The 17,428-nt window shown below is 43.8% G+C and overlaps 1 protein-coding gene across 7 annotated transcripts in view; it reads right to left on the reverse strand.

Annotated features, from left to right (window-relative positions):
• LOC105700280 (segmentation protein cap'n'collar) overlaps positions 1-17,018 on the reverse strand; it is a 76,359-nt gene extending 59,341 nt beyond the window's left edge. Inside the window, exons 1-2 of one of the 7 annotated variants that reach the window (XM_012425973.2) lie at positions 16,929-17,018; positions 16,113-16,392 (exon numbers count right to left, since the gene is read on the reverse strand). In XM_012425973.2, the coding sequence (XP_012281396.1) occupies positions 16,113-16,205 (93 nt within the window). In that variant the 5' untranslated portion in view covers positions 16,206-16,392; positions 16,929-17,018. Of the gene's footprint in view, positions 1-5,211; positions 6,303-8,623; positions 8,798-13,735; positions 16,024-16,112; positions 16,393-16,928 lie in introns of those variants that run through there. The other 6 variants (XM_012425969.2, XM_012425971.2, XM_012425970.1 and 3 more) reach the window with 6 other exon arrangements.
• Between the last annotated feature and the right edge of the window lie 410 nt (positions 17,019-17,428).

The raw sequence follows: 17,428 nt of genomic DNA on the forward strand, positions 1-17,428 counted from the left end.
AGTTTCACGCGACAAAGGACGTCTCCCTTGTCTGGACAGTCACGGACAATCACCGCCAATCGCGACGATCTAGGGACAATTGGATCCCTAATGAGCGGAGGATCGACAGATCTATCCGGCTGGTTTTGTCTAATTTTTTCTCCTTTTTTTTTATCTTTTGGCAAATCGACTGGCACCGAAAATAATTCCCACGAATTGTAAATGCCCGCAACCGCGATACTTCGTCACAAGTAATTCTTCTCCACGTGTAGGATTATACCGGGCCTAATCCTCCCGTCCTAAATTTCAGATTAATTGCGTAGGACGTTCCGAGGCGCTATAGAGAAGGAAAAAGGGAATGATAATGAAGGAGCGGCGGGAAATAATAGGAGGGATCATCGAGGCCGGATGTAAGAAAGCTCGTGGGTCGATTTTCCACGGCGACGTTGCGGGCCCGAATGGTCTCCCCGTGTACTTCCTCGAGGGCGGTCATTATTCATCGGGCAGGCGTCGGTTCGCAAAAGGGAGCGAGCAAATCTATTCTATCTGGGTTCCTGGCGGAGGGTGGCCGAGGTGTTTATGGTAATCCAACGAGGAGTCCTTCGCGAGCCACCCACGACGCGTCATTTTTCAGCCGCCATCTTGGAAAGCCACGAGGAAACGCCACATTACGCGTCGCCTTAAGGTGATATGAAAAAGTCAAAATACTGATAAAACTTAAGAAGATCCCGATTAAGGTGAAGCGAGACACGTGAGAGGAATTTAATCAACGTAGATAAAAAAGATTCTTCCAACGCTTACAGTTGAATCCCTGTTACCGATTTTCAGCAATACCCATTATTTTCAATAGCTATCAGCACTAATTGCACGCGATAATGCGGAACTTAAATTCGAGATAATCTGCGGTAGGGAAATCACGATCGGTAACGATCTAGATTGGCATCGACAATTATTGCAATGCCGAGCTAAGGATTTATAGCCGCGAGTGCTCGTCATAAATCGGGCGCGATTGCGAGTGTAATTTACGGGGACAGGTGTGTTCAGGGGTGTTCAGGGGGGGTGTTCGGACTCGCCCATGCTCTTGGGCGTGCACGGGAATATTTATGCACCTCGAGCCGCGACATGGCACATTGACAGCGACGTGACAAGAGACCACCTCACCCGCGCCGACTGTCACCTTATCACGTCGGTCATCTCTTGGCTACCACAATTTGTCAACCAGGGATCGGGATCCCGCGATCACCACGTTATTTCATAAATCTTAAACCGCTTAATGTGATAAGGGTCATCCCATGTATATCGAGAGGTCCAATCGCGTATTCTTAAAATATTCTTCTTCCTGAATGAATGTGTGAATGAAGGAACGGGGAAAGGCAGAGACCGGTGTCGCCATCTCCGTGGAGCTCGTAGAAGTTTGAAGGCGATTCAACGCTTCGACCGTGTACCATCCGACGGTAATTCAGGGGACTAGTTACCATCCTCCTAACAAGTGGCGCCGTTGTCAATGGTAGGTAAACCGCATGCTAAAAATAATCACGTGCAAAGAGCGATAAATAAAAAGTTAGAACAAAATGTTCCAGGACACTTCCGCAAACGATTTGGTAATTTCTTATTAACGCGAGCAAGTAATGACCTACAAGTATTTAAAAAATGTTTACGGTGCAGACATGATTGCAATATCGTGTAAACTCTGTGCACTGGGTGTACAATAATACCAAATAATTAGCATAAGCGGGATATCAATTTTCAGGAAAATTCCAGTTCATCTGAAACGTTGCTCGGACGGCATGTTGAATTACACGGTCAATGATGATTCAGTGGACTATGAATGCATATGTATGTACATGTACGCACGTCACGTTTTGGAGATGTGTCAAGAATCATGCCAACCCTGGAATGAAAAACATCTCGAGCGAATTTAAATTCCGATTTTCCATCCGAGTATGTACAGTACCCAGTACACGGAGTTATTAGAGGACCGAGTAATTTTTTACCGGAAAAGTCAAACCGGCCCTGGCTACGCTCGCAAATTGACAAATTCTGTAAATATGAGATATGTATAAACTAGTGTCAATAATTACTAGGGAGTGATGCTTTCAGGCATTAAGCTCGAACCTCCGGGGAAGACTGACAAACAGATAAGTCTACCCGGAGAATTTCGTAACCAGCCGCTTCCGATATTATTTTTCATGCGTTTATCGCGCATCTGATTCTAGATGCAGGCCTCGTATCATTTCGGATAACGTGATAAATCTGAAGCCCGGTCCTAGAATCGACCACGTATACCTATATATTTACTCCATTGATAGTGTTGAATAGACGGTGAAAAAAAATTCGATATATTTCGGAAGAGTAGAGATGGCAATAATAAAAAGATAGGAATATGGAGAAGAGACTGGTCTTTGAAGAAAGAACCTTACCGCGAGAGTAACCACTTTTATGGTATATTCAAATGAAAACTATTTTGAATAAAAAAAAAAAAAATTTACGTGGATGGAAACTGGATTTAACCGTCACGATGATTTACGACAATTTGTTTACAATGACTGGCAACTCGTCGCGATTTTCCACTAACGCGTAAATGGCGCGATATTGAAACGCGATCAGAATTAAATCGACTTTTTAACCCCGGCTGGGTTATAAGTTCAACATACAATTGAAAACATTGAAACAATTGTAAACGCATCGTATTTCGCTTATAACAAGAGAAGGAAAAAGACGCAATTAAATGACATCGTTGCGTATCACTCTTTCGGGTCTTGTAAGTGAGAATTTAATTTTCCCGGGTTGCAAATACAAGGCAATATTCAACATGCTATCGAGGGTAAGTGGTCATTGCAGATGAGATAACTGAGAAAGATTACCCGCGTAACGGTTTCGGAAATTCGCCGAAGGAGAAACTCTTCCAATAATGCTTCACGTGAATCACCGACTTCCGATATTATTCAAAGGATCCCGAAGTAGTAAATGAGGGGCTTGCAATAACGCGAATTGTCAAATTGCCCCAGGAGCGCCTAATGAAACGTTTCATTAACTAATTTTTTGTATCGAGTGTTCTCTTATTTATGACATTCTGACGTTTCTCTTGCATCGGGTCTTACATACTCGGTGCGACTTCTAGCGTCAAAACAAGTAACCGAAGGAATTGCAAATTACTTCCTCGGGAATTTCCACCGTTCGCCAATTAGAAGGTGCAACGAGAAAGGTAAGGTATATATACGAATATATACATATATATATACCGGGAGACAAGAAACGGCGGAAAAGTCGGCAGACTTTTTTAGATCCGCCTCGGTCTTGCTACGCAGTCCTTAAATCATTTAGTTTAGCCATCCTGGCACCGAGAATTACTTTTTTTTTAATTCCACTCCCTTCACAGGAGAGGTTATTAAAAATATATTCATAGGTCGTTGGAAATTTCAAACGGTTCTTTACTTTGGCAAATAGGTGAAACGCGTTTTCAGGGCTCGTTTAGATTCACGTGAATTCGGTCAAATTTAAATCTTCCGAGGGCTCACATAACGGAGTCATCGACTGACATTATCAGCGCGGCGATCATTAATGCGGAATTAATTTGGGCGATTGCCGAATCGACTTTCGGATTTTGGTCGCGCACGAAGAGTAGTTATCCTTGAGAGACCTCGCGGAGTCTTGTCCACCTCTAATTTTATTTTTCTGGGAAGAGCCTGATACTTCTTTCATTTTTTTTTTCTCTCTCTCAAGTAAGCTTCATGATCCGGAGATAATCAGTCAGTTTGAAGTAGCCCGTAGAAGCAGAAAAGAAACCGAGAATCGGTAGAAACGACGATGACGTAAGTGAGGAATTTCGGGAAGTTGTCGGTCAGTGAAGAATATCATTGAAATTCTCGACGATTGGGTAATGAAGCTAACGGTAATCTGGATAGCATCTCAAGGAAAGAAAAAAAACATATCTCGATTGTTTTTGTGAAATTTTACGTCCTGCGACCTTAAATTTTGCAACCGATGTCTCTCCGTTTAATTCTTTTCCACGAAGCATCCGAGTTGATAAAGGAAGAATAAACGTCCTCTCAATTTTTGTTCCCTAGAATTTCCTGCCGACCTTCTAAGCCCCGTTATTTTTAAAACAGTCGTACAATTATTCTCAGATAATAATTATCAATCCGCGACTTAGTCCGCATACGGTTTTCCTCGTAATGCCACCAAAAGTCGAGTCCTTTATTAATACTGGAATTCCTTGCGGTTCATTCTCAATTAATTTCAATGAGCGGTTGTAAAGTAGTTTCCCTTGGACCTTTCAATTTTTCTAACGTCACCTTACTCTCGTTCGCAATTAGCGGTCACGCTACAGATATTACATAATTTCTCATCACGGTCCCTTTTACGTGCCTCGTAAACTGTCAAGAGACAAAGTGTTGTCAGACAGCTATGACGGTACATCGTTAACTTGTATTTAATTGTGCATAAACATTAGCACTGTTTTCAGATAAAACCGAAAAACCCGCAAAGCAGAGCGCCAGCTTGAAGCAACCAAATACAGTTAAATTTTAATTTTCGTTTAGCATTGAAATTGTTTATCATGATATACCGTACTATTCCATATCTGTGACAATCTAGTTCCGCGTGAGGATTTTTTTTCAGATGAAAAAATAAATCCCGCAAGGCAGGGCGCCAACATGAAGCAATGAAATACAGCTCGCAAGGCCGTAGACTTCCTCCGGGCAAGGAAAGTCGGGATAACTTTCGAGAGATTCGTCGGGAGAACATGGACGGGTCGAAATTATCGACGGAAGAGCAAAGCCTTTTATATCGATTTTTACGGCACTTCTGCGCAACCTCGAATAAATTTTCGGCACCTCCGAAAAACGCGGAAGATGCGGCGCGTTACACGTCAGAGTGGTTACCAGATGACGTCATTGGAGAATCGATCGAAATGGTTTAATAGTATTTATTAGATATGCACATTCTTTCAGCCGTAACCTTCCAATTCTTGAATTTGAAATTCCGAACGCGAAGATATCAAAAGCAGATCACGTTACGCAACGTGGGAATCAACGTTACATCACGTGACTGCGTTCAATATGTAATTATATCTCCGGTTGTAACGAGCCTTTCGCGTGCGAAGTGAAAAGTGTCGCCATCTTGAAAGTGGCGGGGTACTAATGTCTTTTTTAAACCGAGACGCCTAAGCGAAACCGCGTGTAAACAATATGGCGGGCGTCAGGGTCAACACGGAAGATCCGTTGTACATACCTCGATAACGAGACTCATGGCGACCTTAATTTCTTCCTCGATCGAATGGGAATAATTTGCGCGCCGATTGAAGCACTTCTCGGGGATCGATAAAATCGATCCGATCGCTCCGCGATCGACGTTGGTCCGTGTCAGGACGGTCACTGGTTCGTTCTCGCGGACGCGACTAGATCACAACTCACAAGCGACGCCACTGTACGATGCGCGTCAACTTCAGGAAGTAGAGTTCGCCTATTTTCTTTCACTCTCTTCGTTCTTTCCTTCCGATATTTTATTTCCGCCCAAGTAACCCGAGTTATTCTACATCGCGGATTTTCCGAAGATTACAGAGAAATGCATGACGACGTTAGAATACTTCGTAGCTTTCGTTGAAACGGATTAGATAGGAAGAGTATCTTCGGAAGCTACGAGATCCTTTTCCTTTAATCTTCTTCCGAATTTCGAATACTCCCCCAAGTGTCCGTGAAAATCCGGAGGCCGACGTTACACCGACCCGCGAAAGCGGCGTCAACTTCGGGAACCAAGATGGCGCCTCACTCGCCACGAGAACCCGTCCTCCCCTTCTTTCGACCTTCCCGCTGCCTAAACTCGAAACCCCAATCCTCCAGTCCCGAAATAAATCACTAAATCCACGATTTAACAACACCCACCGGTATATCCACTCGCCAACCGCGCGTCGTTTTCACAAACCAAGATGGCGGCCGCCTCTCACTTCGCTCACCTTTCGATCCCAAATCACGTCACTTCATTCGAACTTTCTACAATAAAATCCCCCGAATAATCCACGTGAGAAATACACCTCGGTATATAAATATCACGATTATCTATCACAAATTGTTTCGATAAACTCGATATATCACGGTTTCACCAGTTGCGCAATGTCGGCGACCCTAACGCCCCGCTCGCGAGCCACGGCAGCGCCGCGAACTAACCGGGCGCCTTCAGCGATTCTCTAATAACTTCCCTATAAACATTCTTCTATTTATTTACCTATCTATCCCCGTTAGGCCGTATAAGCGCAACCTCGCCGCGGGGAAATCGCTCGTCCGCTCTTTTCCCTTCAAGGTGCGGCGTGAAACTATTCGTCGGAGCCGCCAGCAGGAGCGAACTGTCGGGCTCGCGCGAGCGGGCAGATAAGCGACGGGTATAGGTTAAGCGATCGCCTCGTACTACGAGAGGAAAGAATTTCGCTGGTTGGCTGTTACGGCCCCGTCCGCTTCCCGGAGTATCCGCGTTCGTTCGTTTTCTTCCCGAAAGAGAGAACTCGTCATACCCACGTGACTCCAGCAAGGATTTCCTCGTCTAGAGTCCCGGCACTCATTTACGTGGAATACAATGCTCGTCCGACCTGGCGCCACTTGTGGTTACGATGATCATTGATAACGCGGAAATATAATAAAAAAATAATTTCCGCATATTAATTCGGAGAAAATCTTCCCCGTTAATTCTAATCTTGTTAGACGAAATTGTGCGATAAGAGTAAGACGAGTCAAAATATTATATCTAATTGTTAAGCTTTTGATAATTAGGAAATTTTAAATAAAACTCAATAGGCCGATTCAATTTCATACTTTCGACAGACGTATCGCAGGATTCCGTTAACAAGATTGTCGGCGATTTATCTGATAATGCTTCTGATACATCGATAAATATAACCGGATTCTGATATTCGGATTTTGAAGTCTGATGACCGAATCTGTCTCAGATAGTAAAAATTATTGATATTGAAGTAACTCATGTACCACGATAATAAATACCCTATTACCACTTCTAGATATATTACCTATACATTTTGGTGATTTAAGCATTTGATAATAAAAATTATTATTTAATCTAAACGACTAGCGACATCGTCCTTTTACTTAAATAGCTAAAAACCGTAGCATCCCGTCCAGCCCAGCCTTGAGTTCATTTGGTACATTCAAGGTTGACATTTCGTTCTTTTTCGTAGGGTAATAAAAATGATAATTGTATGAAAAAGGTGAAAGAAGAGAGAAGGTAGCATTACACGGTAACGGGCAAGGAAGCCGAACTTTGTAATAAAACTCGAAGGTGATCCGGTATTCACCTCGATCTAGTACAGACCTTCAGTCACCGAAATGGTCGTCGCATTAAAAGTGCTCATTTTCGGGACAAAGACCTCACTTTGAACTTATTGTTTCCAAGCAAAATGCTAATATTGTTAATTTGTTACAGTTGTCATTCCTGACTTATTCGACTTTTCTGATTTTTCTCAATGAGCCAATGTTTATACTTCGGAATTTAATTATTCCCCGATGCTATTCAGATTCTTAATGGCATAACTTCGTAATGGATTCTTTAATAGCCATCACTTAATTCCTTCTACGCAGGTGGAGATTAAATATGTCAATGAGCCTTTTTAAAAATCCAATTTTACCTTCAATTTTAAAGAAAAACAGAATTTCGTCGTACTGCAATAAAATTGCCGACATTGCAATGTTCCTACCTTTAATGACACTCTTCCAAATTCTATACTCTCTAATGACCCGGTCAATTTGGCAACCGTTTCCTCGGTACTCGTTACATTACTTTGTGTGGGTACTTATGGGTATTTAGACCCATTTGTCACGATTAAATGAAATACGACTTAATTCAGCCTCAGTTACCGTTGAAATTTTCTTCCTCTTCTTTTCACGTAATAAAACAAATATCGTCTCCACGCAATAACACCGCTATCATTTTTAGTGATTGTTACTGCAAAAACTACGACGAAGGACCTGCTATCTTTACGATGGTTTTTGTCTTCCTTATTGATGATGTCGATGAGTGATATTACGTTATCAGAGCCTGACTGACATTAAATCTCGTTTCTGCGCAAGAATCTGTCAGTTCGTTCCACTAACCCATGACCCGATTATTAATGAAAAATAAAAGACGAAATTTCAATATCGCCTTGAGGGCTACGAAGTATCTCAAGAGATTTATGAGTCGAAAATGATAGGCAGCGATTTAAAAATAGCCTTTTGTCAATTTTAAGATAGTGAAATCTGTAATCGGACGACAGGTTCAGAAATTACAGAAACACCTTACCGACTCAATTAGAGGTTGCGGAGCACTGTCTTATCGACTAGAGATATTCTCGGTCGTCGGCAATGTAGGTATCGAAGTCATCTCAAATGTCTTCAAAGAAGTAGTTCGCCGCGTCGATAAAATTACAGCAACCTAAATCTTTGTAAATGTATGAACAAATTTCAACAAAAAAAAAAAAACCCGACAAGTCATAATCTTGCTAATCCACCATATTACGCTATTATTGAAAAAATGAGGTACATTGTTCCAAATGCATAAAAAAAATAAAAGATAACAGCTGTTAAGGAGAGAGAACAAGACGAACGAAGGGATTAAAAGAGACTCGAGAGGAGGAAAAGGGGGAAAAAAAATAGCGCCATACATCATCCGGGACGAAGACGGAGATCATCTTGGGATGCTTCCTCTTCCTGCGCGGCATCTCGGGGAGGTTAGGTTAGGTCTCCTGTCGCGGCTTCCTGGATGGTCAGGGCCTTAACCTAACTTCCGAGGAGGGTCGACGGCGACGACGCGAGGAACCTAACCTCCAATCCGAGGACGGATCGCGTGCACTCGCGGCCGAGACACTGGAGGGCCGGCACCCGGGACGCGTCGGGACGCCTCGGGAAGCCGTCGTCGTGGGTTCACCGGGTCGGACTTTGCATCGGCTTTAGATGCTGATTTATGACAATTTATGGATCCCTCGTGAACCCCGACGCGACCGACGCCGGCCGATTGTCTCATTTCGACTGCCGTGTGTTATCTAGATGCTCATTGCAAAAGGGAAATTAAACGGTTTTATCGCTTTTTCTATTTGTTTATGATTAAAGAATATCACGTACTCTCTCCATAAGGCTGAAAGATTTTTCAACGTGGTGGGTACAGCGATACGAAAGGGGCATCAACCCGGAGAAGAGCGTAAATCATAACACAATTTACGCGATTATTAAACGTCATTATTTCTCTTTCTCAAGCTACTCGAAAGAAATATGTATTCCTAAGACTTATACGTGATTTCTATTCGCGTAAGAGGAACCCACGTGGAAGGAATACTCCGCGTAAATAGAGGGGTGCCTATATTTGAAGAATTTCATAACTTAGATATATGTACACGATCGTGATTCCCATTCACCGCGAAGTTAATTATTCCTCTGATCGAACTTCTTCCTCTAAATATAAGAAATTAAGTTGGCGAGAGTTTATGTGCGCAACGCTCATACACTTAGAGTCAGCGACGTCGAGTGCAGGAGGAAACTGCACTTTATCAGAATTAGTCGGTAACTTATTACAGCATTATCCCATCACGTTATCACAGCCTAGCTCGCGGAAGCGAGGTGATCGCGTTAAATTCGCTTAATTAGAGTTAGGATCGGTAAAACGGTACCGTCCATTACGTTAAACTGTGACAGTAGTTAGTCGTCGGTCTCCTTTTTCGCGGACCAGACGCCAACCTGAGACTCCGGGAAATTAGCGCTCTCGAAATAACCCAGACCGGCATATTTGGATCTCCCTCTAGCGTGCGACGCAAATTTCTGCGACGAAAATCCGAAGACAATGACAAGGAAAAGCTCGACTTATGCCAATGACGCCAGGCAACGAGACCGACAAAGGAAATCCGAAATTCGGTAAAGTGCATTCAACAGGTGGTCGTGGCCTAGCGATGAGAATTATGCCCGCGATTATTCCAGCCGATGACTCGAATGATTCATTCGAGTCCCACGTGTTGCAACTGCATCTTCTCATCGAGCGATTATTTATTTTTTATTGAACCAATTTTTTCATTTCTCTCTGCGTGTACGTGGTCATCGAGATTTGTGAGACCCTCTACTGATAAATGAAAACCCGTCCCACGATGTTGACGATGAAGAAAAGTCATTTAATAAGGTTGCTAGATTTTATATAAAGTCGCGGAGTTAGAAGGAAACGGCGATAGGAATTCTTTCTCACCGCCTCGTCAGTGGATTTTTCATACGTCATGAGACTAACTGCAAATACATATCAGCACTGAAACGTGTCGACGTAAACAGGAATTGTGACCTGCTAGTCAAGTCGACACTAACTGCCACATAGATTTCAATGAGAAAATCATTAAAACGGTCTGACATGGCACTTTGCCATGGTTCGAATAGGTCTTACGTAGGGAATATCGTAAGGTCGGAAAGAGACTCATTGATCCACACGACACACAAACTGTGACGAGTTCAAGGCGATGGAAAAAAAAAATTTAATAGATCCACGGTGGATCGACCCTACTCGATTGATTTTCGATCGTCAAACCCATAAAGTATTGACTCAGATGTTGAATGCGATATTACAGGGATAATGTAACTTTGCTGCAAATTACCGTGGCATGAAAATAACCAATGATTGAGTATGTAAATTTACATGGGCACTTTTATCACCGTTAAGGGAATTCCGAGTCAACCTGTCGATTGCCTTGATGTCAACTCGAAGTGTTCGAAAAAAAATAGGGAGAGAGAGGGGAAAGGGAGGAACATACTCGCAATTAGTTAACCTAGATCGAGTACGACCGATATGGGTGACCTGCATACACGAAGGACGTCGAGGAAAACGACGAAGAACGTTTAAGGTTGCTTCAACGGAATATACAACGTATGTGGACTCCAAACGAGACAAAGAAGTGGTATTTTTAACATGCCAACAAGCAGGGCGGAAACATCAAAGGAACATTTCCCGATCGTGCGATTCAGAAACCGACGTGTCTACGACTATGTTGGCAAAGCGGAGTTTGTTTGAATAAAAATTCTGCGCTTTTTGAATTAATTTTTATCCCGGACCCCTTGATCGTTTTATCTCATTAGACAAAGATGTGCCATGATCAATGCACCAGAGAACACGAGAGCATCATTCAGCGGCCATTACTAACAATAAACTGATAAAGCGTGGCCGAGTGCATGATTCAGAAGATGGTACAACGCGTAATGATAAGTTCACCAAGTCGCTTGACCGAAAAAAAAAATAAAAATCTCTACTTTTGCAAGGTACGAGACGTGCGATCGCGTCCTCGGATGCATCGAAGAAGCAAATGTTTTGTCAGGAATTCCAAAACACACGAGGGGATCGCGTGACTTTCGAAGCAACAAATTTCAAAAGCAAAGGCTCAAAAGCGTGGAAACAATGACAAAAAGTAAAAAAGGAAAAGAGCAAGATCAAAGCGACGAATTTAACTCTTGGGGCGAATAACCTCGAAAATCAATGTTTCTTTTTTCAAGCAGTACTTCATATACACTTTTTAATTAGATAACGTAGAAGGTTGATGACTTCTATTATATTAGTTACTTTAAGAATTAGTTAATTCCCCCTTATTAAATGCATTGGTATTGAAATGATATTGATTTTTTATCGGCTCTTATCAGAACGTGATTTAACATGTCTGGGTGTCGCGGTCTCAAAGACAAACTTCAAAGCAGAGAAATGTCATCGAGCGAACCTTGGAAAACTCTTCGCCCGAAGTTTTTCTTGAAATGTGGAATTTTCGCGACGGTACCAATTTCGGGATGACGTAGGGACCGAGGCGAGGGTTTTAATGACGTGCTATCATTCGTTGGAGAAAGGCGGACGAAGGTCGCTCCCGATTTTTCAAGGTCCCCCCGAGGCGAGGACGAGAGACAACGAAAATAATCCGCGATTCTCGCGGGGTCGTTTACATCGAGCCGAGATTCTTTATTAGACTTCGGTCGGAAAAAGAGGTCGGCCAGCGGAGATCTATTTTCGATTTTTGCACGGCGCGTCCCTTCCTCCCTCTTCGCGGAAATAAAAAAATAATAATCGCATCGGTGCCTGCACCGCGGCCATTTTATTTTTTCTCTTTTCTTCACCTTCCCCCGGTTTTCGCGATGCGCCCTGGATTTATTTAAAACGTTAAGATGATATGAAAGGGTATGTCATTTAAAAAAAAAACTGAAGTCTGAATTGAATAAAAGAAATTCATCGAAAGGTGCTGGAGCTCCTGATAACAGGTGCAACTGCATTTTTCGATAACACTCAGCAATGAATCCCTCGCGATGTTGACACGTCTTTCAATACCGTAGAAAGATGTTTTCTGCATCAAGCATTGATACGACAGAAATAAGAGATCGGCATCGCAAAAAAACGACTCGCGTATCTCGTCTCGTCACCAAGGAGGTTTAAGGTCGGCACGATCGCAATCATAATTTTTCTCTGATAGTCCAACGCGATCGATAATGTCTATCTTATGTTAATGCATTCCTGACGATAAAATAAATAGAAATCTTTAAATGCTTCGATTTGCCATCGTGACGTTTATTTTCAAACCACTCTCTTTGCGTATGAAAAAAAAGCTAATCGTACCATTTGGTATATAAAATTATCTGATTTAAATTGCACAAACAAAATATTTCATGTTTAAAGTGTTAAATGTTTACTAGTGATTTTTTAGAACTTCATATAAGAGTAGGGTGAAAATTCACGTCAACCACGTGGCAAGGGTCGTAAAAGTCCATTTAAGATCTGCGTTGAGAAATCGGAAAAACTTACAGGAAAAACCTGTCCCGATTGATCTCACCTCTCCATCGGACAAACAATCGAGAAAATTGCTAGGTACTTCGAGTCATTAGTCCGTGAAGTCTCGAGGAAATTAATATCTGTCCGAGGGAGGTGTTCTCCTCGAATGGTCGTTCGTACTGTCAGAGTTCATATATCGTCGAAGAAGCAAACTAAATATAAAGCGCAACACGCAATGCAAAATTAGATTCTACGCGACATTAGTCCGAACAATGGAAAAGACATGTTGCAGCTATGACTGACAGATTGTGAAATATGAGCAAGCCTCTTAGCACTGTGTCGAAGCTTTCGCATAAAGAAAGGAGGAAAACGAATAAGAGAAACGCTTCTATTCCCCTTTTCTTTATTAATAATAAATATATTCAGAGAAGACCCGTTTTCCTAATCCATCGCAACCAAGAAAATATAATAAAAAACCGTAAATGTATCAATGAATTTTAGGTGATAATTCTTATATCATTATCACATTAAAAATAAAGTTGCAGCGTTAAATTTAAAAATTTTACGCGACTAAACTCGGAACAATGGAGACGACGATTTACAGTTATGGCTTGCAGAACGTGAAATATGGGAGGCTCTTTGCTCTGGGTCAACGTTTCCAGGAAAAATAAGCGAGGTAGATGTTTCAAATACTGTTTAAAAAGAGCTCACTCTTCTCGCACGGTGCAAAATAAACGGGCGGATTTTTGTAACGAGTGCAGAGCACCGGATATTTCCCTGGGAAACCTCACGACGACTCGTCAATTCGTGTCATCGTCAGCTAATATCATAATTGACAGAAGAATCAGGGCAAAAAGATTGACTTTAATCGGGATTGAATTTAATTTTTACGATGCCAATTGGTACATACTATCACTAAAATCAATACTGGTACATACCTATTTCGGTTTTTAAAGTCGTAATAAAATATAAAAGGTACGTTACTTGAATAACAAGGTTACAATGGAAGTACCTCTTGCGTGAGTTCAGCAGCGCCAACGGGATCCGCAGGAGCCTCGGCTGCAGTTGGAGTATCCGGAGACGTCACATCTCTGGCAGGGTCCGTAGACACCGCTATACTAGGTCCGGCTACAACGGGTTCCCTCGAAGAATCTTCGACGTTCAACAGGTACGCATGGATGTCATTCCGAGCAGAATCGAGCACATTGTACCTTCCCAGCGAATTTAAGTCTTCGAACAGATCTCTCTCGTAATTTAACAGCATCGAGTCCAGGTTCTTCGGATGAACGTACACAGGCCGATGAATAATAGTAGGCACATCGGAGTGCCATCCCGTGTTATTATTGAGATCCAGCAGCCCGACACCTATAGTCCTAATATCCAGCCCCGAATAGGAGTCCGGATCCACTCGGAGCAGCGACAGCAACAGCGCGAGCTGCAGCAGCTCCTCCCGGTACAGCTTCTTCAGGCACAGCATCTTGCTCGTCGAAGGTTCACTTTTTATCACCTCTTGCTACAGTCGATCCTTCTCTTAGAAACTCCTCGTCGTCACAATCGATAGAGATTCATGTAAAGTACGATTGTCCAACCCGGCATGCCTGCCGCCTCGACTCGCCGTAGCTATCTCAGCTCCCACGTCTTCTGTCTTCTCCAGCCTTCTCGAACACTGCACGTAGGGTCATCAAAGACCTACGGTGCTCACCCTGCCATTAAATCTGCACAGGTTCCTCTCCGTTTCTTAACCCCTTCTTAGCTGGACTTCTCTCGATTCCTCTTGACTTCTCTTAATTCCTCTCGGCAGCGGAGTGGCAACCTGCTCGTCGTATCGCTGGCGTGGAAATAAACACCCAGTGAGACCTCCTCCGGCGAGTGCGGGTCAGTAACACCGTATAGCGCGGGTATACCGAAATAACCTCAAAACCGCGTCTGCAGCTTACCTCGGTCCCTGGCGCCGACTCGCGACTCGCGGCCACGGGATCGACGCTCGCGCGAAGGTGCTCGAATGTCGGGAATTTAGCGCACCTCGGCGAGGCTTGACACTCCGTCAGAGACAGGAAATCCAAAGAAGACGAGAGTTGACAGCTCGCGGCCTCGTGACTTCGCCGGAGTTTGAGGCTTCCTGGGGCCCGCGACGGCGGCGGATCTCGCGAGACGCCTAAGCCATGGCGGGGGCGATCGCTGGCGGGTCTTTGGGAACCTCGTCGCACTTGGGAACCGCGAATTCTAGGGGAAACGGCCCTGCCAAGCCTGACGCACCTTGCCGGGAGAGATCGCGACCGATATGTGACTCAGCAGTCGCTCCGGCAACGTCGGCCACTCAGGGCCGCTCGGGCGCCGCGCGCGCCCGATTGCCGCAACGACCGCCGCGATCAGCGCGCCCAGACTTTGTTTTTGCGCTTCGGGTTTATGCCAGCTTACGCGCTTCTTTGTGAATCAGAAAATCCTGGTACAAATCCAGGAGAGGATCTAATAAAATAATTCAACTCCTAATAATAATAATTAATTGGGAAAGATCCCCGACATCTTGTTTATAAGGTCGACAAATTTATTAAGGTTGAAACAATGATGAAACTTTAGGAATAATTTTATGGACAAAGCCTACGTATCTTTCTAGCTAGCCGATGCATATATAATGTCGTATCCGATATAAATAAATTAAAAATCACATAATGAAATGATGATTAAAAAACGTTTGCATGTCGATAATGTTGGAGTACAAGATTTTGGATGACGCAATCGCGACGTCCGCGTAAAAGTTCCCTGATTCCCAAGCAATTCGATCGGTCTTTGTACTGACGTGGCACGTATGTAATGTTTAGTATTGACATCGTTTTATTATTCGACTTCCTAGCCTAGGTCATGCGTGTCACTTAAATCACTATCCCTGTTCGATTATTCTTTAAATCTATTCAGTAAGTAGTAAATCTGCGCATAAATGTATAAATGGAAATACTTTGATGATGTACATATATATTAATTATCAAATAAATATGCTCTATAAAAAAATCATGTCGCTGAGTATGGTCTATATTTGGGATTCAATGCAACCATTTTGGAGAAAAGTTTCATATATGACGCCTTATATATATAGAACGACCTTATATCACCGTAAGTACTTTGAAATTCTTTCCGAGGTCTTCCTTGGTTACTGGCATTCATTAATTCCACGTTCTCCCACATTCTCATATCTCTCGGACCCCTGGGTATCTAAGCGTCTTCGGGACGATGAAAACGAAGATACTCGACGTAGGGACTCGCGGCGAATGAACTTTGGCCGCGTCGGCGAGTCGCCACTCTCCGCGGCGTTGCCGCGTCTCCGCTTAGAGGCGCCACCTCCGGCAGCGCGGTGCGCACGCACGCAAGGTCGCGCGGCGATTTCGTCAGCTTACCTGGCACGTGGAGTCGCCATTCGGCCCGTTGACGAACCCGGGCGAGAGAGACTCCATTCGCGGCAGGTCCTCGAGCTGCGTTTCGGCTGTCATCCCTCGCTTCGGAGAAGATCAGCACGGACGGGATGACGCGGCTCTCCGGAGACGTCAGAGAGAAGAGACTGGGTGTCGACAAGTCGCGAGCGGCCTGCAGTCCTCTGTCTTACCGACGAGTCGATTACCGGAGGCGCCTGGATATCTCGCTGACCGTTCAGTGCCAATAACTCGTTCCGCTCGCTTCCTGCGAGATAATTACGTTTCAACCAATTGGCAGCTGGGACCCAGATGGAATTTCACGTGCGCGGGGCGTTCGAACATGGCGCGCGCCGACTGCGCAGCGCCAGGGGAGAGGGACACGTGGTCCCTACCTTTTTTCCTTTTTTCATTTATATGAATATTGCGGTGTTCTAGGGAATTGTAAACTGTGTATTAATAAACTATGTACCATTTGAAACTGTAAATTATTGACGAATGAAATTCACGAATCCGTTTGCTCTTTTTACCCTTTCGTCGCATCAGGATGCTGCAACTTTTTACGGTGCAACGTCACCAGAGGGAAACAATCGACAGATTTATCGTCCTGAGTGAAAATGTCTCACTATTCGGTATAACCGTTAGGAAGAGAATGCAGTGTTAGAGAAATCGCCGCGTTCAAATATGGCGCCGACCACGGAATTACGGTTTGGCTCCTGCGCAGCCGCCCGGCGCACCTTTGAAACTTCCAACTCGTGGTACGTATGATTAGACTCCGATTTTAATTCGAGTGCAGGGAATTACCGGAGATTCTGACTGCAGGACTTTTGAGAGGCGACGGAGACGGTTGTAGTATCGATACAGGCTGCGATGACTTGCTAGGTTATGCGATCTCTAACGACTGAGTGACATCATTTGTGGTGGAGGCAACCGAGGCTCGAGGAGATACGTGCGGACGTATATACTAATTTGCCGGTTCGTGGAGAAGGCTGCTCGGCCCTCGACGACACGGAGACCCGAGGTCTCCTATCGCTACATTATTGTCTTCGAGATATCAAAACGAAGGAAACGAATCAGACGGCAGCACCGTCGATCCCTGGACCACAAGGTCTGGTAATTTCCTGTTTTTCAAGCTTTCCTACGTATTTTACGTAAACCAAGTGGTTTACCGTATAACATGAACGTTTAAACATTTACTGTTTAATTTACGAGTACGTATTCAAAGCGTGTATAAAATACGTTGATATACCAAATTCGTCGACGTTCTACGGATATAGTTCGAACTATAGTTCGCGTAATCTCGT

The sequence above is a fragment of the Orussus abietinus genome, unplaced genomic scaffold (assembly GCF_000612105.2).
Source record: "Orussus abietinus isolate OABI.00-Male unplaced genomic scaffold, Oabi_2.0 scaffold18, whole genome shotgun sequence".
Taxonomy (NCBI): Eukaryota; Metazoa; Arthropoda; class Insecta; order Hymenoptera; family Orussidae; genus Orussus; species Orussus abietinus.